Source organism: Macrotis lagotis, chromosome 5 (genome assembly GCF_037893015.1).
Source record: "Macrotis lagotis isolate mMagLag1 chromosome 5, bilby.v1.9.chrom.fasta, whole genome shotgun sequence".
Lineage (NCBI taxonomy): Eukaryota > Metazoa > Chordata > Mammalia > Peramelemorphia > Peramelidae > Macrotis > Macrotis lagotis.
Genome location: NC_133662.1, coordinates 112,826,710 through 112,846,890, shown reverse-complemented (window position 1 = coordinate 112,846,890; position 20,181 = coordinate 112,826,710). Strand labels below are relative to the sequence as shown.

Below are 20,181 nucleotides of genomic sequence, written 5' to 3'. Positions count from 1 at the left end.
CAAATGTAGCCTCAAACACAAGCTAAATGACCCTAGGCAAGTCACTTAATCTTTGTCTACCTCAGTTTCTTCAACCGTAAAAATGGGAATAAGAGGATCTATCTCATAAGATTGTTGTCTGATACATAGAAGGCCCTATATAAATCTTAACTATTATTATTTAGCACTTACCAATTTACTTTATATGAAATTATATTGATCTGACTTGCTTGACTACATAAGTTGCTTGCCTAAACAGATAATAAAGCTGAATTGTTTTACATTCGCACTTTTCCAAAGCCCTTAATACAGCTATGCATGCCATATATACTGATATGTCATATATATTTGAGTTAAGGTCATCAAAAAATAATGCAAATAGAAAACTACAAAGAAAAAGATCAATGAACACAGTTAAACAGCATATGACAAATAAAAATGAAGTGCTATAAAGACAGAATCTTGTCTTTTGTATAGAAACATGCTTCTATTTGTTAAAGAGAATTAGGAATAGGAAAAATTGTTAGAAAAGTGATTGATATATTTGCACAATTATTTATCTCAGAGAATTGTTTGGATCTACAATCTATAATTTCATTTCTCCCCATATCTTATCCCTCCATTCTTAGGCCTTTCTGTGACCTCCAATTCCTCTGCCCTACAGAATTCAGCCTATGAGCCCTGCTCCCATTTCACTTTCCTCTCTTCCCAATCTCAAACCTATAATAATACAATTCTACACTGCCCTCTTCTCTTGAATCTCTAATTCCTAAATCCTACTGTTGCATACCCCTGGACAAAATCCTAGTCTGAATTACTCTCAACATTCACTTTTTTCCCCTTCCTACTCACTTGTTGCTGTAGAGATGTTTGAGAAAGTCATACATCTTTGCTGAATGGGAGCACTACATATAAGTGAGGGCACTAGCATTCAAGAAAGGCTTAGCATATAAAGTGATGTGAATGCTAGAATGATGGTTCCTTCTCCAAAAATATGAAAATTTAAAATATCTCACCTTGATTAGTTCCTCACTGCAACAAAGGTAGTAGCATTAGAAATGACAATAATAAAATTGGCAATATTTATATAGTATTTACTATGCTCTTTACAATTACTGTGTTCTTTATAATTACTATATCATTTGATTTTTACAACAACTTAGCAAGATAAATTATTTATTATCCCCATTTTTACAGCTGAGGAAACAGAGGCAAAAATAGATTAAGTGATTTACCCAGAATCACATGCATCTTACAAAAAGTAAAATGATAATCCTTTCTTCTTAAATAACTGTCTCCCTATCCCATTTCCAACAAAAGCTGTTCTAAACTTCCTTTTCCTTCATAAAGCCTCCCATCCTTCTTATTTCTCTTATCCTATTAAAAATTAAGGTCATTTGTTAAGGAATTTCTTTTCCCCTTCTCTTTATTTCAAAGCTCCCTGACACAATCATCTATTGTCTCTTACTTTCCTCTAGTCTCTAATAACACTGATAGCCTTTCTCCTTGTCAAGGTCACCCCTTCTATTTGTGCCCTTAATCCTATCCCACCTTGTCTTCATTTAGCAGACTGCCCCCTCAACTATAATTCCCTCTCTAAAATCTTTAATCATTTACTAACTACAGGTTCTTTTTCTAGTGCCTTAAAGCATGCCCAAGTCTTCTCCACACTTAAAATACTTTCACCAGATCTTACCATTCTCTCAAACTATCATCTTTTTTCTTTCTTCCCTTTGTCAGTCAAACTTCTAGGAAAAGGGGTCCAGCATATTTGCTTCCACTTTTATTATTCCATCACTTTGCAACCTAACTTCTGGCATTACTCAACTGAAAATACTCTCTCCAAAGTAAACAAGAATCTCTTAACTGACAAATTTGGTGGGCTATTTCTTTTTCTCATTCTGAATTCTTCTTTACTATTCTGCTGCATTTGCCACTGTTGATCATCTTTCTTCCTGAATACTTTCTTTGGGACTTTGGAACATTACTCTCTTCTGATTTTCCTCATCATCTGGTCAACTCAGTCTCCTTTGATAGCTCATCAATTTGATATCACCCTTCATAATTGTGGTTATTCTCAAATGCTTTTATCCTCAGGCATTCTTGTCACCCTACTTAGCTCCAATAGTGTAATTACAATCTTTACCCAGATGACTCACAGATCTACATAACCAGCCCCAGTCTTCATCCTGAGCTTTCAGTCCCATATCACCAACTTCCCATTAGCCATTTCAAATTGAATGCCTCAGAGGCATCTTAAACTCAGCATGTTCAAAACAGAACTCATGTTTCTTCCAAAGATTTCCTTCTTTCAACTTTTTTTATTTCTGCTTATTTCACCTTACAGAATCTCATTTTTAACTTATTTTTGAATTTTACAATTTTCCCCCAATTTCACTTCCCTCTCCCCAACCCCCCCCAAGAAGGCAGTCTGTTAGTCTTTACATTGTTTCCATGCTGTACACTGATCTAAGTTGAATTTTTGAGAGAGAAATCATATCCTTAAGGAAAAAAAAATAAAATATAAGAGATAGCAAAATTATATAACAAGATAAGTTTTTTTTTAAAATTAAAGGTAACAGTCTTTGGTTTTTGTTCAAACCCCATAATTCTTGCTCAGAATAAGATGGTATTCTCCACTGCAGATACCCCAAAATTGTCCCTGATTGTTGCACTGATGGAATGAGCAAGTCCATTAAGATTGATCATCAACCCCATATTGCTAATAAGGAATACAATGTTCTTCTGGTTCTGCTCAACTTGCTCAACATCAGTTCATGCAACCCCCCCCCCCTTCCCTGTATTCCTATCCCTCCTGGTTTCTAATAGAATAATAGTGTTCCACGACATACTTATACCACAATTTGTTCAGCCATTTCCCAAGTTATGGACATTCACTCAATTTCTAATTCTTTGCCACCACAAACAGAATTGCAATGAATATTTTTAAACAAGTGATGTTTTTATCCTTTTTCATGATCTCATCAGGGTACAGACCCAGTAGTGCTATTGCTGGATAAAAAAGTATGCACATTTTTATTGCCCTTTGGGCATAATTCCAAATTGCTCTTCAAAGGTTGGATGAGTTCACAGCTCCACCAACAATGTATTAGTGTCCCAGATTTCCCACATTCCTTCCAACATTGATCATTGTCCTTTCTGGTCAATTGGCCAGTCTGAGAGGTGTGAGGTGGTACCTCAGAGATAAGAAGCACATTCTATACTAAGCCTTTCTTTCCTTTTATCTTTCTCGATATTCCTTAACTGTTAGTGTTCTTCATTAGCTACTTTATATTTATTAAAAATTTATTCCATGTATAACAAATATTTAGATGCTGTCTCCTCTAATAGAATGAAAGCTCTTTGAAAGTAGAGATAATTTCAGGTTTTTAAATTTTGTTTTTACATCCCCAGAACCCAGAATAGTATATGGCAATAAATGAAATAAACCATCACCTTAGTCACATTCTCATCATCTTACATATGAACAATATACTTTAGGGTTCTTTTTTTTTGTTTGTTTTTTGCAAGGCAATGGGGTTAAGTGGCTTGCCCAAGGCCACACAGATAGGTAATTATTAAGTGTCTGAGGCCGGATTTGAACTCAGGTACTCCTGACTCCAGGGCCCGTGCTCTATCCACTGAGCCACCTAGCCACCCCTAACATTGTACTTTAAACAGAAGAAATATGACCTTTAATGGAGACATCTGTTTAGATGTTTAGAATATTCCTTGAGAGTAGAAGTTGCTTCATATTTTTTATTTGGCACAATGCCTAGCAGATAATAAGTGCTTAATATTTATTTCCAAATTGAATTTTTAGGAATCTTGTATGAGCTGAGGAATTTGAAAGAAAAATGCTATCTAAATCCAAGATACCTGGTATTATTCTATTTCTCAGACATGTATCTTGTTTTAACACCATAAAAACAATTCAGGTATTTGCCCACATACATTATAATAACCTATTATTCACAGTGATTCTTCTTACATACTTAACTTTTACATCTCCTCTCAGTTTTCTCTCAATAATTAAATTTCAATTATCCCTTCCCAGAATCAAAACAGGATAGGGAAAGGCAAGACAAACTGGTAGGTAGTGACCAAGGATACAATACACAGAAAAGCACAAGCCTTTTTAATGTAACTTATTGCAAATGTACATATTTTATTGTTTGTTTTTTTGCTTTAGGTTTTTTGCAAGGCAAATGGGGTTAAGTGGCTTGCCCAGGGCCACACAGCTAGGTAATTAGTAAGTGTCTGAGACTGGATTTGAATTCAGGTACTCCTGACTCCAGGGCTGGTGCTTTATCCACTGGGCCACCTAGCCACCCCAAATGTACATATTTTAAATGCGAAAAAGAATTCTCTCCATGATACACAGGGATTTTCTACTAAGTCAAATCACCTGGATAGCTCAAAGCCTCTAGGAAACAATAATACACAGAAGTTTTAATTTTAAAATCTAGCCAATGGCATCTATATGCTTGTCCAGTTTTGCACCTTCCACATAGGTCTTTCCCACCAACCTTTAACAATTTTTATGGCTCTCCTCTGAAACCTTTCCAAGTTTTCTACATTCTTCAATTGTGTAGCTCAGAACTGAACTCAATACTCTAGTAAAAGGGTTCCATTCTAAATTCATTGACTTTGTCTCCTCTTATTGGGGATTCAATTACCAGTAATTTCTCTTAAATCAGATTTCATGCTATTATTAATTTCACTGGCTCAATTAAAATGTACTTGTTACCCAGCTTTGTTCATACATGGAAACCTATAGTTTTTCCTCCATTATTTTAATAGGTCAAAGATCCATGATTAGCAATTCTGAGCCTTTCCCATCTATTAATACAGACTACACTTTTGTTATATATCTTAGTAGATTATCTTCATGTATGGTTGAAGCTGATAAAATTCATCATTATGTATAGTCAAAATAACCCCAAAACAAACTTTTCTATACTGGATGACTGATGCAACAGTCCATTACCCAGAGCCTTTCCAAATAAACAAGATCTGCCAGAACTTCTGCTCTGCTGATATTGTCTATGAGAACTCAGAACCACTGTCATGCCTCTCTGAGGCATTATTATTATTTATCATCATCATTGTTATTATTATTATATGAAACTTCCAATTTAAAAAAGTAACCTTCATGAGGGGAAAAGCATTGCTACAAAAAAATGCAAAGATTGTCTTATGGTTCTTAGATTTATTTCAATAAAGTATTCCTTTTTTATTTTTAGTTTTTTGCAAGGCAAATGGGGTTAAGTGGCTTGCTCAAGGCCACACAGCTAGGTAATTATTAAGTGTCTGAGACTGGATTTGAACCCAGGTACTCCTGACTCCAGGGCCTGTGCTTTATCCACTTGGCCACCTAGCCACACCCTACTGACTGATTCTAATTCAATGCTCCCTGGATATTTTCTTCTTACTATTTTTCCCCCTTCTTAGCATGAATTTCTTCAATGTACCTATTGACCAAGTCCAGATCCTTCAACCAAGGTTCAACATCATCCCATTTGGGATTGGAGTAACTAATGAACTTCCACATACTTTCTATACCATTGATGAAAATATTAAATAATTTATGAGCATAATGATAAGACTTTTAAGAATTCTACTTTAGGGGCAGCTAGGTGGCGCAGTGGATAGAGCACTAGCCCTGGAGTCAGGAGTACCTGGGTTCAAATCTTGCCTCAGACACTTAATATTATTACCTAGCTGTGTGGCCTTGGGCAAGCCACTTAACCCCATTTGCTTTGCAAAATGCTAAAAATTCTACTTTGCTTTGTCACTCCTTAAAATGAATAATCCTCCCATTATTATAGCAGTTTCCCAAGTATGCACTCTAGTTTATGTTAATAAGAATTAATAAGAATTCAAAGAACTACTGCCTTAGTAAATTGCTATTTTTAGAAAAAAAGCTTAGACTCCAAACACCTTTCATTATTTGCTTTACTCAATTCTAATTGATTGAATTAGAAAATCAGGATAACAACATGTTTTTGCTGCCTTCTGTGTACAAGAAAAAAATGAAATCCAAAATTCCAAAACGGATTTGCAGTTGCTGAGGATAAATGAGTGACTTTAGGATATCAAACAGTTATTGACAATCAAATATGAGAAGATTGGTTCCTTACCTTACAAAAGAACTAGACATAAGTCCAATGAGCCCCACAGCAGCCCCAGCAACAGCTGTTCTGCGACATCCAAATATATCTGTGAATACACTCACTATAGGACAGCAGAAAAAGATCATTCCCATGGACAGAGAACTCACCCAAGCTGTAAAAGAGAGAAAAAAGATGGCAACAAAATAAGTCAATAGTATTCACCAAATATTTCAGCATATGCAGTAAAATATAATATGGACAATTCTTTCTAATTCAGCCTGTTTAGAAGGGACACTAAACTGAATCAATGAAAATAACTAAATCACAGATAACAAAGTGTGACCTAATAGTAAAATTGTTACAGAAATGTTTAACTGTTAGCATAGCAATCAATTGTTTCTATAAACATAGGTTTCTTAAAAAATTTATTTTCTTGTGTAAGTTAAGCATTCTCCCTGGAATATTAAGAGTACTAACCTACACTGTTTTTGATAGCCAGAGTCCTTATTAGAGGTTTTCACACACAAGACAAGCAGCAGAAAAAGATACTTCTTTAGGGGAAGTAGGGCAGAAAGCTACACTGGCTCAAGTAGGGTAGAGGAGACAGATTTTCAAACACTAGTAGATGGGTGCTGCAAACAGTCATTGGGGTAGAGTGCAAAGCTGAGGTAGGACAGGGCAGCAGTGTGGCTACCCACAATCTGCCATCTGGCAGCTTCCTATTTTAATTGCTAAGCTCAATAGTTTCCATTCTGCTGAAAGATTGCAAGTGCTCTAAGTACCCTTTGAATTTGGCAACTTGGGACAAAGTCAAATTTGCTCTTCATTCACCCCCATAACTGTTGATAACAAATACAAATCTGTGCAAAGGGATCTAAAAAAATAGAACCAAAAAAAAAGGAAATTAAATTCAGGGTAATTGGTGAAAAAAAAAGGTTTTCACTGGCTCTTAACTGTAAATTTTATTCTGAGAACATAGAAATTGAGCCTGGATGAACTCATTTTACCCATTTTGTAAAGTGAAGAGATTGGATTAAATTACTTCTCGATCTCTTCACAAGTTCTGAATCTTATTATTTATGAATTAATAAAAATTTTCTTTAGTAATGCTAAATTTTTGATTATATCCTTGCATACAGTCAAAAAATTTCCAATTATTAGAACCAAATTAAGGGGGTTTAGCATGCCCCTAATTTTTTTTTAACATTTTATATTTTTTCCAAGTAAATATTTTCTTCTTAAACTATACATTTATTCAAACAATCATACTTTAAACTCTATTTCTGCCCCAACAGAAAGGGGGAAAAAAATGAAGGGCAAGTAAAACCTGAAAGGGCAGACAGAAATGAGAGTACAAAATATGATGTCAGCTCCACTATAATGACCTCACTCTTCTTCTTTAACTGTTGTTGATAAGGAGAAGACAGTGAGGTAGGATAAATCAGAGGATGGAAGGCAGCTCCATTAGTAGACCCGGATACTACTCTCTGGATAAATCCAATTCACATTTTTGTGTGAGGAATGAAGGGCACAGTTGGTCTTCACAGGGTGTGAAGGGGGCCCCTTTGAAATCCATTACAATGAAGGAATGGCCCCAGTCATAACAAAACTGGGAGAGTTCTAATCCTATTCCAAAAATGACAAACTAGATTAGAAGAAACTAGTCTTTAACTGGTCAACAGTAACCTAGAGTCTTCTCCTTTGTACATGCTCAAAGAGATCTATCTGTTCTTGCTCATTAGTATAATGAGCAGGGTGGGGAAATATATAGGAACCAATGTATCAATTAAGATTTGTGATCCCTGCCTATGATTGGCATGAAGGGGCAGGAACAAGGTCTTTCAAAGAGCATAAAAGAGCTTGTATGTTGGGATTTCTCTGCCCCTCTCTCCCACCATGAGAGAGGTGTGTCAATTTGTTAAGATATCTCAATAAAAACCATTTTAATCACTCTGGTCTCAGTATTCTCCAGCCATTTATAACATTTGAAAATGTTAGATGTTAACATTCAGATTTCACTAACATTAATTTATGAGTGGAAATTCACTCTAAGGAGACTAGCACTTAAAATGTAAGTATTTGGGGGGCAGCTAGGTGGCACAGTGAATAATAGAGTACTGTCCCCGTAGTCAGGAAGAGTCCAGACCAAATCAGATCTCAGACACTTAATATTTCCATAGCTGTGTGACTTTGGGCAAATCACTTAATCATATTGCCTTGGGGGGAAAAAAGTAAATATTTCTTTTTGTAAGATGTTGCTAAGGTCTTGTTAATCAAAAATAAATGTAAAATAGATCAAACATAGGAAATATTTCAAAATTTTCTTCCCTTCAATGCCAATTTATTTTATCATAAAGATCTATTTAAAATACTGCAAAATCGGGGTGGCTAGGTAGCCAGTAGATAGAGCACTGGTCCTGGAGTCAGGAGTACCTGAGTTCAAATCCAGCCTCAGACACTTAATAATTACCTAGCTGTATGGCCTTGGACAAACCACTTAACCCCACTGCCTTGCAAAAACAAAAACAAAAACAAAAAACCCCTCTAAAATATTGCAAAATCATTATCATCACCTCTTACATACTCAGGACCCAGAATATATTTTCAATTTCTGTAAGAACAGTGACACTTTTAAAATCTTCAAACTAAAAAGAAGCCACCTTCTAAGCCTAGTACTGTACTCCTAAACTGATAATACTGAGGAGCTGAGCGATTTTTCTTTTTTTTTGGCTAAGACCAGAAGTGTCACCAACCCATGCTCCCATTTCGGTTTACCACTCAGGTAATACCATGGTTATGACTGTACTTGGCAAAAAAAAATAGGTTCAATCCCATAGTTCAGTATGCCAATAAACCTGTTTTTTTTAAGCCATCATTTTAGGAAAAAAAAAGAATGGTAATACCTGGTTAACATATGAGGACTTGTATCCATGAACTCTTTCCAAACTCTCTCCACACCATGGACCTCAGTTTTCTCTCAACAGTAACATTTCTAAGGATCAATTATTTTGCCACAGGAAGCTGCTCATATGGAAGGATTAAATAAATCTTTCTAGAATGTCGTGGTTGTCATTTCAAAGATTTTGAAAAGGATACTAAGTTGTCATACACACATACACACAAAGAGTAACGAGAGTTTTTAGACACTACAGGGTGGTAGCAGTGATGGCTCCCCTCCCCCCCATAAGGATGGCAATATTTAAACATTCTGTGAAAACTGTCAACAAGTCGCACCTATCTCCATTGCTGAGTCTGCTATTTTCACCTTTACAATTGCCAAAGAAAACAAATGAAGATGATGTGATTTTTTTTGCTTCTAACCTCCCATTCACAACAGTCTCTAATGGAAAGCACCAGAAAGTAAACCAAAACCAGACATTTTCTAACCTCTCCTCCATCCAACCTAGACATAGGAAAAACACATGGTACAGAAGTGGTATTTATATCAGGTGGGAAATTCAACTAGTGGGAAACCTTTATACTGAAATTATATAAAGTAAAATAAAATTCTTTCCAAATATTACTTTTTTTTGATAATGGAAGTGGCCTGACTTAAAGGGAAAATATCAAAAAGGAGTAAAAAAAATATTTCATTCATATTTGAATACTGTAACAACCAACCATTCTCTACTCAAAGGGAACAGTTTTTGGGAGGGGAGTTGTTGCTATGTTGTTTTGGGTTTTTTTTTAATGACAAATGGCAATGGCAAAATTTTTAATTTAGCTTAGGGGATTCCCCTTTCCAAAACACCTTTGCCAAACATCCATGACGTTGTCTGTCCTTTTAGAACTCCTCTAATCTTCCTGATAGGTAAGTCTCAATGCAAAACCATTGTTTTTGAGGTCAGAGAACCAGGGTTCTAATTCTTTTTTTTTAATTATTTCTTGGGGGCAGCTAAGTGGTGCACTGGATAGAGCACTGGCCCTGTAGTCAGGAGGACCCGAGTGCAAATCCAACCTCAGACACTTAATAATCACCTAGCTGTGTGACCTTGGGCAAGTCACATAACCCCAATGCCTCATTAAAAAAACAAAAATTAAAAAGGCAATAGGGTTAAGTGACTTGCCCAAGGTCCCACAGTTAAGCAATGTGAACTTAGGCAAATCATTTTACCTACTTGGGCATTTAGTTTCCTCATATGCAAAACAAGGTGGTTGAAGTAGATGATCTTTCAGATCCCTTCCAGTCATTGATTTATGATATTGTATTAAGAAGAATTACAATGGGCAAAGATGAGCTTGTGTAAATATATGACTGCATATTAAGCTTGAAGAATAGATGAGTGATCAAATTGGACAGCATGCAGCATATGAAGGGGAGTAATATGAAACTGCTAGAAAGGTGGGTGAAAGCCAGATAGCAGAGGGCCTTGAATGCCAGGCTAAGCAGTTTGTATTCTATTCAGACCTGTCCATTAGGAAGAATTGTGTTTTTTTGGGGGAGGGTACAATCAATTCAAGACTTAAATCTAAGAATGTGGGTAGTGGAGCTGAAAGGACAAGAGAATAACCACAAAAAGCTTAAGTGATGAGATCTGAGATTTAGGCTTCAATAGTTTACTACAGGATAAATAAGTGGCCATTGAACTAGAAAGAGTCCTTAATTCACTACTCATAGTTACTGGGAGGGGGCGGGAATGCATGTTTTTTAATGCCCTATAAAGTCCAGCCTTCCATCTTCTCTTATTACTTCTTCAGCTAGAGCACTACCTCCGCAGTTTTTCATGGCAAAACTCAACTAACTAGCTACTGTCAGTCATTTAATTTTTTAACAAAAATGTAATAGCAGGAGTTATCTCATAGAAAAGGAAGGAGATAGCATAATTTTAACTGATTGTTTAACCTAAAAGAGACCTGCTCCAAAAATAGAAGGCTATTACAGACGAGAAAACTTACTGAGAGAGGTTAATTGACTTGCCCAAAGTCACAAATTAGCTCTTCAACCCCAATCCAATTATACCACATGATCTCTTTTCCACCAGTCTGTGTAGCTCCAGAGGGCAGAACTGTAATCTATGGGTCAGAGTTGTAGGGTGGCAGATTTCAACACAATATCAAAAACTTGTAGAACAAGACAATGATTCACAAGACTGTTAGCTCCTTAAGGGACTCTGTACTACATAATCTTGCAATCAATATGGTAATACTCAATTATTGAAGCTAGGCAAGCAGTAGGTTATTTGTTGATTGAATAAATGAATGAACAATATAAAGTCTTAGATGACAAAGTAATGAATTATCTTAATTCAGAATTATCTATTAGTTTATTATTATTTATTATTATATTGTAGATTGTTTTCCTGTCCTATAGATGTCTTCAAATACTCCCAGATATAGGAGTGTGTTACAATATTAATTTTTGCCTCAGTTCTAACACTAACAAGCGATATAGTTTCAAATTTAACCTCAGTATCTCAGCTTAGTCATCTTTATAATGGAGAAAGCAATGCTTGTTCTACCTACTTTACACTGTTTTCAGGAACAAATGAGAAAATGGTAATAATAGAAACACTAGATAGCTCATATTTATATGATATTTACAAAATGCTTTACAAATTTAATCTGATTTTACCTCCATAATAACTTGAGAAGGCAGGTTCTGTTATTATTCCTAGTTTACAGTTAAGAAAATTAAGACAGGTATTAAGGGACTTGACCAAGAACACACAACTAGTGTCTGGAGCTTAACTCCAGCAACAGCACTCCATCCACTGAATTATCTCCCTATCTCAATAGATTTTCACAATGGATGTGAAAGCACCTGCAACAAAACAAAGAGGTACAACAACCCAAGCAATCATATTTTAGATATCAAGTTTACAGGATAATCATAATAATGGGAAGTAGTATGAGGCAGGGAATGAAAGAGGGATTTGGAGTCAGAGGACCCGAGTTCAAATTCTACCTCTGTTACTACTTTGGATTGTCCTTCCTTGGACCTCAATTACTTATGTGTAACATAAGAAAGCTGGACTAGATGAATTCTGAGGTTTCTTTTCTAACTCTAGATCTAAAATCTTATCATAAGTAAAAACAAAGGAAAATACAAATCTTAACCTTAGGAATGATTTATAGGTAATAGTTGGCAACTGTCAATTTACAATTCAAAGTTCTCTTTTGGATCTCAAGGGAGAATAAAAAGATCTTGAAGTCTATTTTCCCTTCTACATTGAACATAACAGAAAGAAAGAAAAAATGAGAAAGAAGGAAGGTGGAGGGAGGGAGGGGAAGAAGGAAGAAAAGAATATCTATCCTCTTACCACTTCAAAGATGAAATTAAAAATGGCTTGGCCTAAGAGCAAGCATGTAATACCACACAATTACAAGAGATTAAAAACTTAAAAGACAGACAGTATTAAATTAATGTTGAATAACTTAATCCAGTCACAATTTAATCTTTTGATCACATTCTTTATATTATTTAAGGCAAATCTTTTTTATCAAATACCTCAAAAAATCTCAGTACTTGAACAAAAAAATTTTTTCTATTGGGTTTCTTGATAGTTTTTAAGAGAACATTTCATTTTTAACATTTCTTTTATTTAGGAAGTCTAACAGTCAATAAGACTATCAAGTAACTACTATTTGTAAACTATTTTACAGGTTGAAGTTGGAGGCAGGATGGGATAGTGGTGAATATCAAAGAAATCTACATTATCAGTCAATAAATATTTATCAAGTGTCTACTGTTTGCTATAGTCTGTACTAAGTGCTGGGAATACAAAAGAGGCATAAAATAGACCCAGCTCAAGAAACAGTTAAATGGAAGAGATAAAATACAAACAATTAAGTAAAAACAAACTTTAAACAGGATAAATTGGAGATAATCAGTAAAGGCACTAGAATTAAGGAGGATCAGAAAAGACTTCATTTCAAAGGTAGGATATTAACTGGAACTTGAAAGAAATCAGGAGGCAGAGATAAGAAAGGAGAGCAATACTGGCATGGGGGATAGTTACAGTAAATGTTCTGATTCAGAAGATGGAATATTTTGAACAAAGAACAGAAGAGTGTCTGTGGTGAATTTAAAGTGTATGGAAGGATGGAAAGGACAGGTTATGAAGGGCAGTGGAATTTATTAAATTGCAGAGGTGACATGGTTAGACTAGCATCATAAGAAGATCTCTTTGTCAACAGAGTGGAGAAGAGATTGGAGTGGAGAGACTGGTGGCAGAGAGACCAGTTGGCAGATTATTGCAATAGTCCAGGCATGAGGTAATGGGAGCCTTGGGTGAAGGGGAGAGAGAGAGGTGTGACAGTGATAAAGAAGAGAAAAGAGTGTATATGACAAAGGTTAGGAAGATAGAATCAACAGTCCTTCACAACAAATTTAATATGAGGGATAGCAAAAAAAGTAAGGAATCAATGACACTAAGGTAGCAAACCTGGGTGGTGTGAAGATGGTGGAACCCTTGGCATAATAGGAAAGTTAAGAAGAAAGGAAGATAAAATCTAACAAGTTCAGTTTTAGACATGCTGACTTTAAGATATCTACAGAACATCTAGTTTGAGATGTCCTATAGGCAGCTGAAAAGGTTAGAGGTGGATAAAAATCCAAGGATTATCTACATAAAGATGACAGCTGAATCCAAGAAAGATGATTAGCTTTCCAAGTGAAATAGAATTAGAAGACAGTCCAGTATACTCACAATTAACAGGTATATCTCACAACATAAAATTCACAGGAAAAAATTAGGAGCTTAAAGAATTGGATAACTGAATTCCCATAATCAGTTAAAATCCAACATCAAAACTGTCAGGGGGAAACTAAATAGCACAGTGGATAGAGCATCAGTCCTGGAGTCAGGAGGATCTGAGTTCAAATACAGCCATAGACCCTAAATAATTACCTAGCTATATGACCTTGGGCAAGTCACTTAACCCATTGCCTTGGAAAAACCAAAAAACCCAACAACTCTGTCAGGATCAATATCTGTTTGATGTAATGTTGTTCAGTTGTTTCAATCATGCCCAACTCTTTATGACTCCATTAGAGGTATTTTTGGCAAAGATAATGGAGTAGTTTGCTATTTTCTTTTTTACAGATGAGGAAATTAAGGCACAGAGTTGGTAAATCTGAAGTTAGATTTGAATTCTGATTCTTCCTTACTCCGGGGGGAAGTTATCTGTCTGTTGACATCAATCTACCCAGTTTGATATATTAACAGTCTCTAATTGTAACTTAACTGAAATTTATCAGTTTCACATAAAACTACATTTTTCTGCCTGATCTCATACTGCTCTCTAGCTAGCTCCTGTCTAGACCTTGCTCCCCCAGAAACATCTACAGGCTATGTTACTTAATTGAATTGCTTCTCTATGACTCTAAAAAAACAGATTAATCCTATATAATCTATTCTTAAATAAAATGTTAAAAAGAGATTTTGGCATAATGTACAGAGTATCAGGCTTGTTGCCAGAAGATTTGGGTGTAAATCCATTTCTGTCACTTTCTGGCTCTTCACTCTGGGCAGATCTCCTGATTTTGATGTGCCTTAGGCACCTCTCCAAGATTTATCTTGTTGTTCTTTTTTTTTTAAGAGAACTGGTAAAATAAAGAGGTGTGGTTTTGACTAGCTAGTGAATTATTAAGTCAAAGACCAATGATGGAATTTCTGAAATTATAGAACCTTAAAGATTCACATGAAATTTTATTACCTGCATAAGGTAACTTTTTTCCAAGGCAAAATAATTTGATTTCATAATGGGAAATCTAACTAAAAGGATCTATTTCATAGAAAACTGTTGATCTTTAAGTCTGTAAGATTCAATCAGCCTATAGGCATCTGAGCCAGGAACTGGGGACATAAAAATGAAAAGGAGATTATATTCTGTCAGGGGAGAGAATATGTACACAAATAATACAAAATATATTTTTAAAAATACAAAATGGGAAAGGGGGGAGGAGAAATCAAAAAAGACCTTGTGTAAGAAATGGCACGTGAACTAAATGTTGAAAGAAACCAGGGACTCTAAAATGAAGTACCTATTCCTTTAGGAGTTTCTAGAGGAAAGTTCATGGATACCTGCAAAAATATTTCCAAAAGGTATTTTCAAAAAATATTTTGAATTCAAATTATATTTTCAAAGCAAACAATAATAAATTAAATCAATGCTATTTGGACAAAAAAAGGTTCAATTTACATAGGGCAGTAACTTTGAATGTCTGGTCCCTGGTTCTGTCTGTATCTGGACTTCTTTCTATATCTCAATACTAGAGTCTAAAATTCTGGGTTAGGGTTCAGAGATGTACTCTTGGTACCAATCAGAAACCAAAGAAAGTATAGGTTGAAGAACTGAGGCAAGCCAAGAGGGTTAAACAATAACAGTTGCCTGCTTTCTGAAGATTCAACCTCCCAGTACAAGTAGGAGTTGAGGAAAGTAGCTCTGGAAGGGTTCTCACTGGTTTAGCCCTTAACTTGTAAGGTTACCTTACCCCTTAAAATCACAAAAGAGTCTTTGTTTAATCTCTTTAAAACATGAGATTATTCAAAGATTTGAGAAAAAAGTAGGTGAAATTAGGGAGTCCTGAAACATTGGATTTGGAACAGTTACAAAGGCAACCAATTTTCCCCCTTTCTTACTGGCCAGAAGAAGCTAAATAAAGAGTTCTAATTGCTGCTTCATTATTCATTCATTCAAAATAAATGATTCCCATGTGACTAAATAAAGACCAGACCAAAGAGAGTCAGACATTGATTTTAAAATGCCCTTTATTATTATTTGATTTAAAAATAGCTTTGGTTTAAAAAGTAGTTTTATTAATATTTGAATATCTTTTTATCTTTTACAATTTTTATTTAGCTGTGAATCTACTTACCAATGTTATTCTCTGTTCCCTAAAATTTTTTAAAGTTTATATTTTCCTTAGACACTTAAAAATCCAAGCCAGTGGTTAGGGAGTGACAGAAAGAGTTCCTGAGGCCACACCCTGCCCCTACACCCTTCATGGGCCAAAAAAAATCAACCTAAAAAAAAAAATCACTAAATTTCCATTCAATGGAACTGGTTTGGATTTAAATACTTTAAGGCATATCTAGAACTAACTTTATGGAAAGTTTTGCCATTGATTTCCATGTGTTGCTACCACTGGAACTGGCAAACACATTTATTTTCACATTGGTTAACTTTCCCTACAAGAATCTCTGCTAAATTGAACAAAAATTCTTATAAAAAAAGACCCTCATAATAATGCTATATAGTGCTTTGCTTGTGTGTTTTGGTCCTGGATTGATAAGAACTTGTTAAAAGTTTGGCAGCATATTTGAGCAGTCTAAAAACCTTTAGAACTAATAATGTTAGCATAGGTACAGGTTAAAATATTAAACCAAAAAGAGAGTAAATACCCATCCTATTCCTCACAAACTTCTGAATGATCCTAGAATGGAAACAAGAAGTGGTCCAGAACCTAACCTAATCCTAAACATGTCAGGCACAAACAAGTCTTTATATTGCAAGAAAATATCAGCCTACACAGTCAAGTTTCCACCTAACAAACAGATTTCTATCATAATGAAGCCAATGCCTTCCGCATATTAATTACTGCCTTTCTAACTAGCTACAATCCTTCTGCACTATATGCACCAACTAAACAAAGATGCTTTTGATATCAGCAATTCTTATTAAAGGTAATTTTTTAAGGTTTTTTTTTTTTTTCCCAAGGCAAATGGAGTTAAGTAGCTTGCCCAAGGCCACACAGCTAGGTAATTATTAAGTGTCTGAGACTGGATTTGAACCCAGGTACTCCTGACTCCAGGGCCAGTGCTTTAAAAAGTAATTTTGCCAAGGAATTATTTACTACAGGGTAGAAGGAAACTAGCAGATAAAGTTAAAGCTGTTAAGATAGAGTGAATGTAATACATGCAGAATTACAAATAACAAATTAAAGAACTTAGGGCAAATATGTAAACCTCCCTTCCCTCTCCCCATTTTGATATCAGATAATATGAAAATTTGACCATTCAAATATTCATTCAGAATTTATTGTGTACATATCATGGATAGCCACTGAGGAATATACAGAAACAATAGACTTGATCTCTCCAACAATATTCATGTTATCAAATATTACAAAAATTACAGAAGTTAAGAGTGACAGAAGATGGTTAGGACAGGCTACAAAAGCTACCAGAAGTAGTTTTCTCATCTCTCCCTAATACCAGAAGGGTAGGGGAAGAGAAGCCTGGGGGATAGGAAGGAAAATTGGGCCTCTGGTCAAACTAAAATTATCTATGCCATTTTATTCAAATTTAAAAATCATAATTAAATTATGAATATCCATTATTATAAAAAGGAGTAACATGTTATCTTGGCAGAAGGGAAAGTCTTCAAATATTACAATATGTGAATACATAAAGTTTAAGAGCATCAAAGTAAAAAAGTTTAATGCAAAAAAAAAAGCAATGAAGTTTACGATATGTTTGTCTATATTCAGCTTTTCCAAGATTTGGGTCAAACTTTATCCATTTCAGATATTCAGTGACATTTGGGTCTGAACTTTGGTGCAACGAAAAAAAAGACTGACTACAAGGACACTTTGCAGTCCAGAACTTGGACAGAAATTTGGCTATTATTGCCTTCAAAAATAACCAGTAAAATAATGACTAGAAAGGTCTTGAGAAATATCTGCTGGCGTTGGGCAAATGAACCAACTTGTCTCGAAATGCATCTTTCTTTTCCAGACACAGGAGATTATAATCCCACACTATCATGCCCTGGTCAGATCCCACCTGGACTCTTGTGTTCAATTCCAGATTCCTCATTTTAAAAAGAGACCTTCAGAACGAATATTCACAGGATCCAGGAAAGAGGCTAGGATGATGAGGAGTCTTGGAACCAGGTCCTGTGAAGATCAGTTGAAAGAACCAGAGATAGCCAAGACAAAAGAAGACATAGAATGGACATTAACTACATCTCCAAAAATAATAAAACCTGATGAAGTTTTGCAGCAGAATATACTTATTTTTGTGAAGTTAAAAAAGGAAAAACTAGTATCAAGGAGTATATAAATAACAGAAAAGCAGATTTCAAGGCAATATAGAGATCTCAAAAAATTTAGTCCAATATAAATTAGAAGTACCCCAAAATGAACTGAGTTGTATCAAAAGATGCATTCGTCCATCTCTTCAAGCAGAAGTTAATCACTCTCAGTCGTTTTTAGTGTATATTCATGCACACAGGATGATAAGATTAGATAGCTAAAGTCTTTTCCAAGATTCTATCTAATTATAATGGGTAACTTTGATAAGTCCCTCTATTCTTGTGGTATCACTGAGCTGTAGATGTTTTTTCCAATACCCCAAGGACAGCAGAAATTTTTAGAGAGTTAGGTGGTACAGTACAAAGAGTGTTCAAAATGAAATCAGGGAGACTTGAGTTCATATCCAGTCTCAGACAACTACTCTGTCACCCTCAGCAAGTTGATCTTACCTCCATTTACTCCAATTTTTTCTTCTATAAAATAGGGATAATAAAAGTACCTTCCACTGATTTAAAAAAACCAAACAACCAGGGCTGTTGTGAGAATAAAATGAGATTGTATTTGTAAAATGCTCTTCAAAGTTTATAATAATAGATTTTCCCAGACTATGTGGTACCATACATATATAAATGCTAGTTATTATTATTATTCTAATGAAGCCAGAATAAACCAAAATAAAAATGTTACATCTAGTTGGTGATTCTGTGAAAAAGTAAGCTAAGGATAACAATGACTTGCAGCAGTATTGCCCTCACCTTCTTCATCAGAAGAAGAAAAAAAAACTGTTTTCTTAATTGTTAGTTTTTCTAGTTCCCAAAAATCAACCTGCAAGTCACAAGAAATAAGATTTTATTAAAAGCAAGGAAAATACCATGTAGAATATATCACAATTCAATTTTTTTAGTCAGCTGGAATTAAAGGACCTACCTCTCCCGTCACATTTCAAGTTCCCTCAAATCCAGCTGTAGGAATGGCTATACCCATTCTCTTAGGACAGTATTTTTTCCTAACATCAGCTCCTAGCTGACTCACATGCCCTCCAATGCAACAAATTTTCCTAGGATCCAAAGCTGGGAAGTAATAATAGCATTCATTTAAAATGTTAATGCAGAAACAACTATTATTATAATCCTTATAATGAGAGATAATATATCATAGTGGAAATAAAGTCAGTCATGGGAATTAGAAGACTTGTTAAGAGTTTTTGTCTCTTACACAAACTGGCTACTGGACCTGACCAACTCACTTAATTTCTCTGTTCTCAAGGAAACTCTCTAAGAGGGTAACAAAGCAGAGCAGGTACTGATTTGTGTTAGCAGATATTCCCTATGAAAATCACAGGTCTGATAAAAAATAATCTTAATAATACTCAAAAAATTGTAGCACTTAGTATAGAGTCTGGCATATATTAAGTTGGCATATAATAAATGTTTATTGATTAAATGAAATATAATTAAAGTATGAAATAAATCCCCAAATAAAATATTTAAATCTAAACTATTTACACTTTTATAGAAAACAATATAAAATGCTGACAAAACAGCATGTTTTTGTTCTATGGCCTTCCTAAATCTATTTGTGTACTTTAAAGTTTTATTGCCGGGGCAGCTAGGTGGCACAATGGGTAGCACACAGGCCCTGGAGTCAGAAGGACCTGAGTTCAAATCTGACCTCAGATATCTCAATATGAGATTATATTAATCAATAATATTTTCATATATCTATATTCCAAAATGTATGCAATTCAATAAGCATCTATTAAGCTCCAACTATATGCAAGAATCATGCTAAGTAACTGAGAACACCAAGACAAAAATGAAAATACCCTAAAAGAGATCACATTCTATTTAGGGAAAAAAACATCTATGAAGAAAATTAAATGTGATACAAAAAGTCTTTTCTGGGAGAAGGGAATAGCAACTGAGGAGAGGAAGAGGGATTCCTAGTATAAAAAGTGGTATTTCAGCTGAGTTTTGGAGGAAACTAGAATTCTCTTAAGGGACAGATAAGAAAGGAGAACATTCTACTTAAAGGGGATTGCCCATGCAGAGGTAAAAAGATGGGAATGTCATGTGATAGGGGCAGGTCCAGTTTGACTGAAACATC

General features: G+C 35.0%; 1 protein-coding gene across 2 annotated transcripts in view; it reads right to left on the bottom strand.

The window, feature by feature from the left end:
* Positions 1–20,181, bottom strand: part of SLC16A10 (solute carrier family 16 member 10) — a 143,988-nt gene that overhangs the window by 62,018 nt on the left and 61,789 nt on the right. For both annotated transcript variants that reach the window (XM_074187372.1, XM_074187373.1), the window contains exon 2: positions 6,123–6,267. In XM_074187372.1, the coding sequence (XP_074043473.1) occupies positions 6,123–6,267 (145 nt within the window). The remainder of the gene's footprint in view (positions 1–6,122; positions 6,268–20,181) is intronic.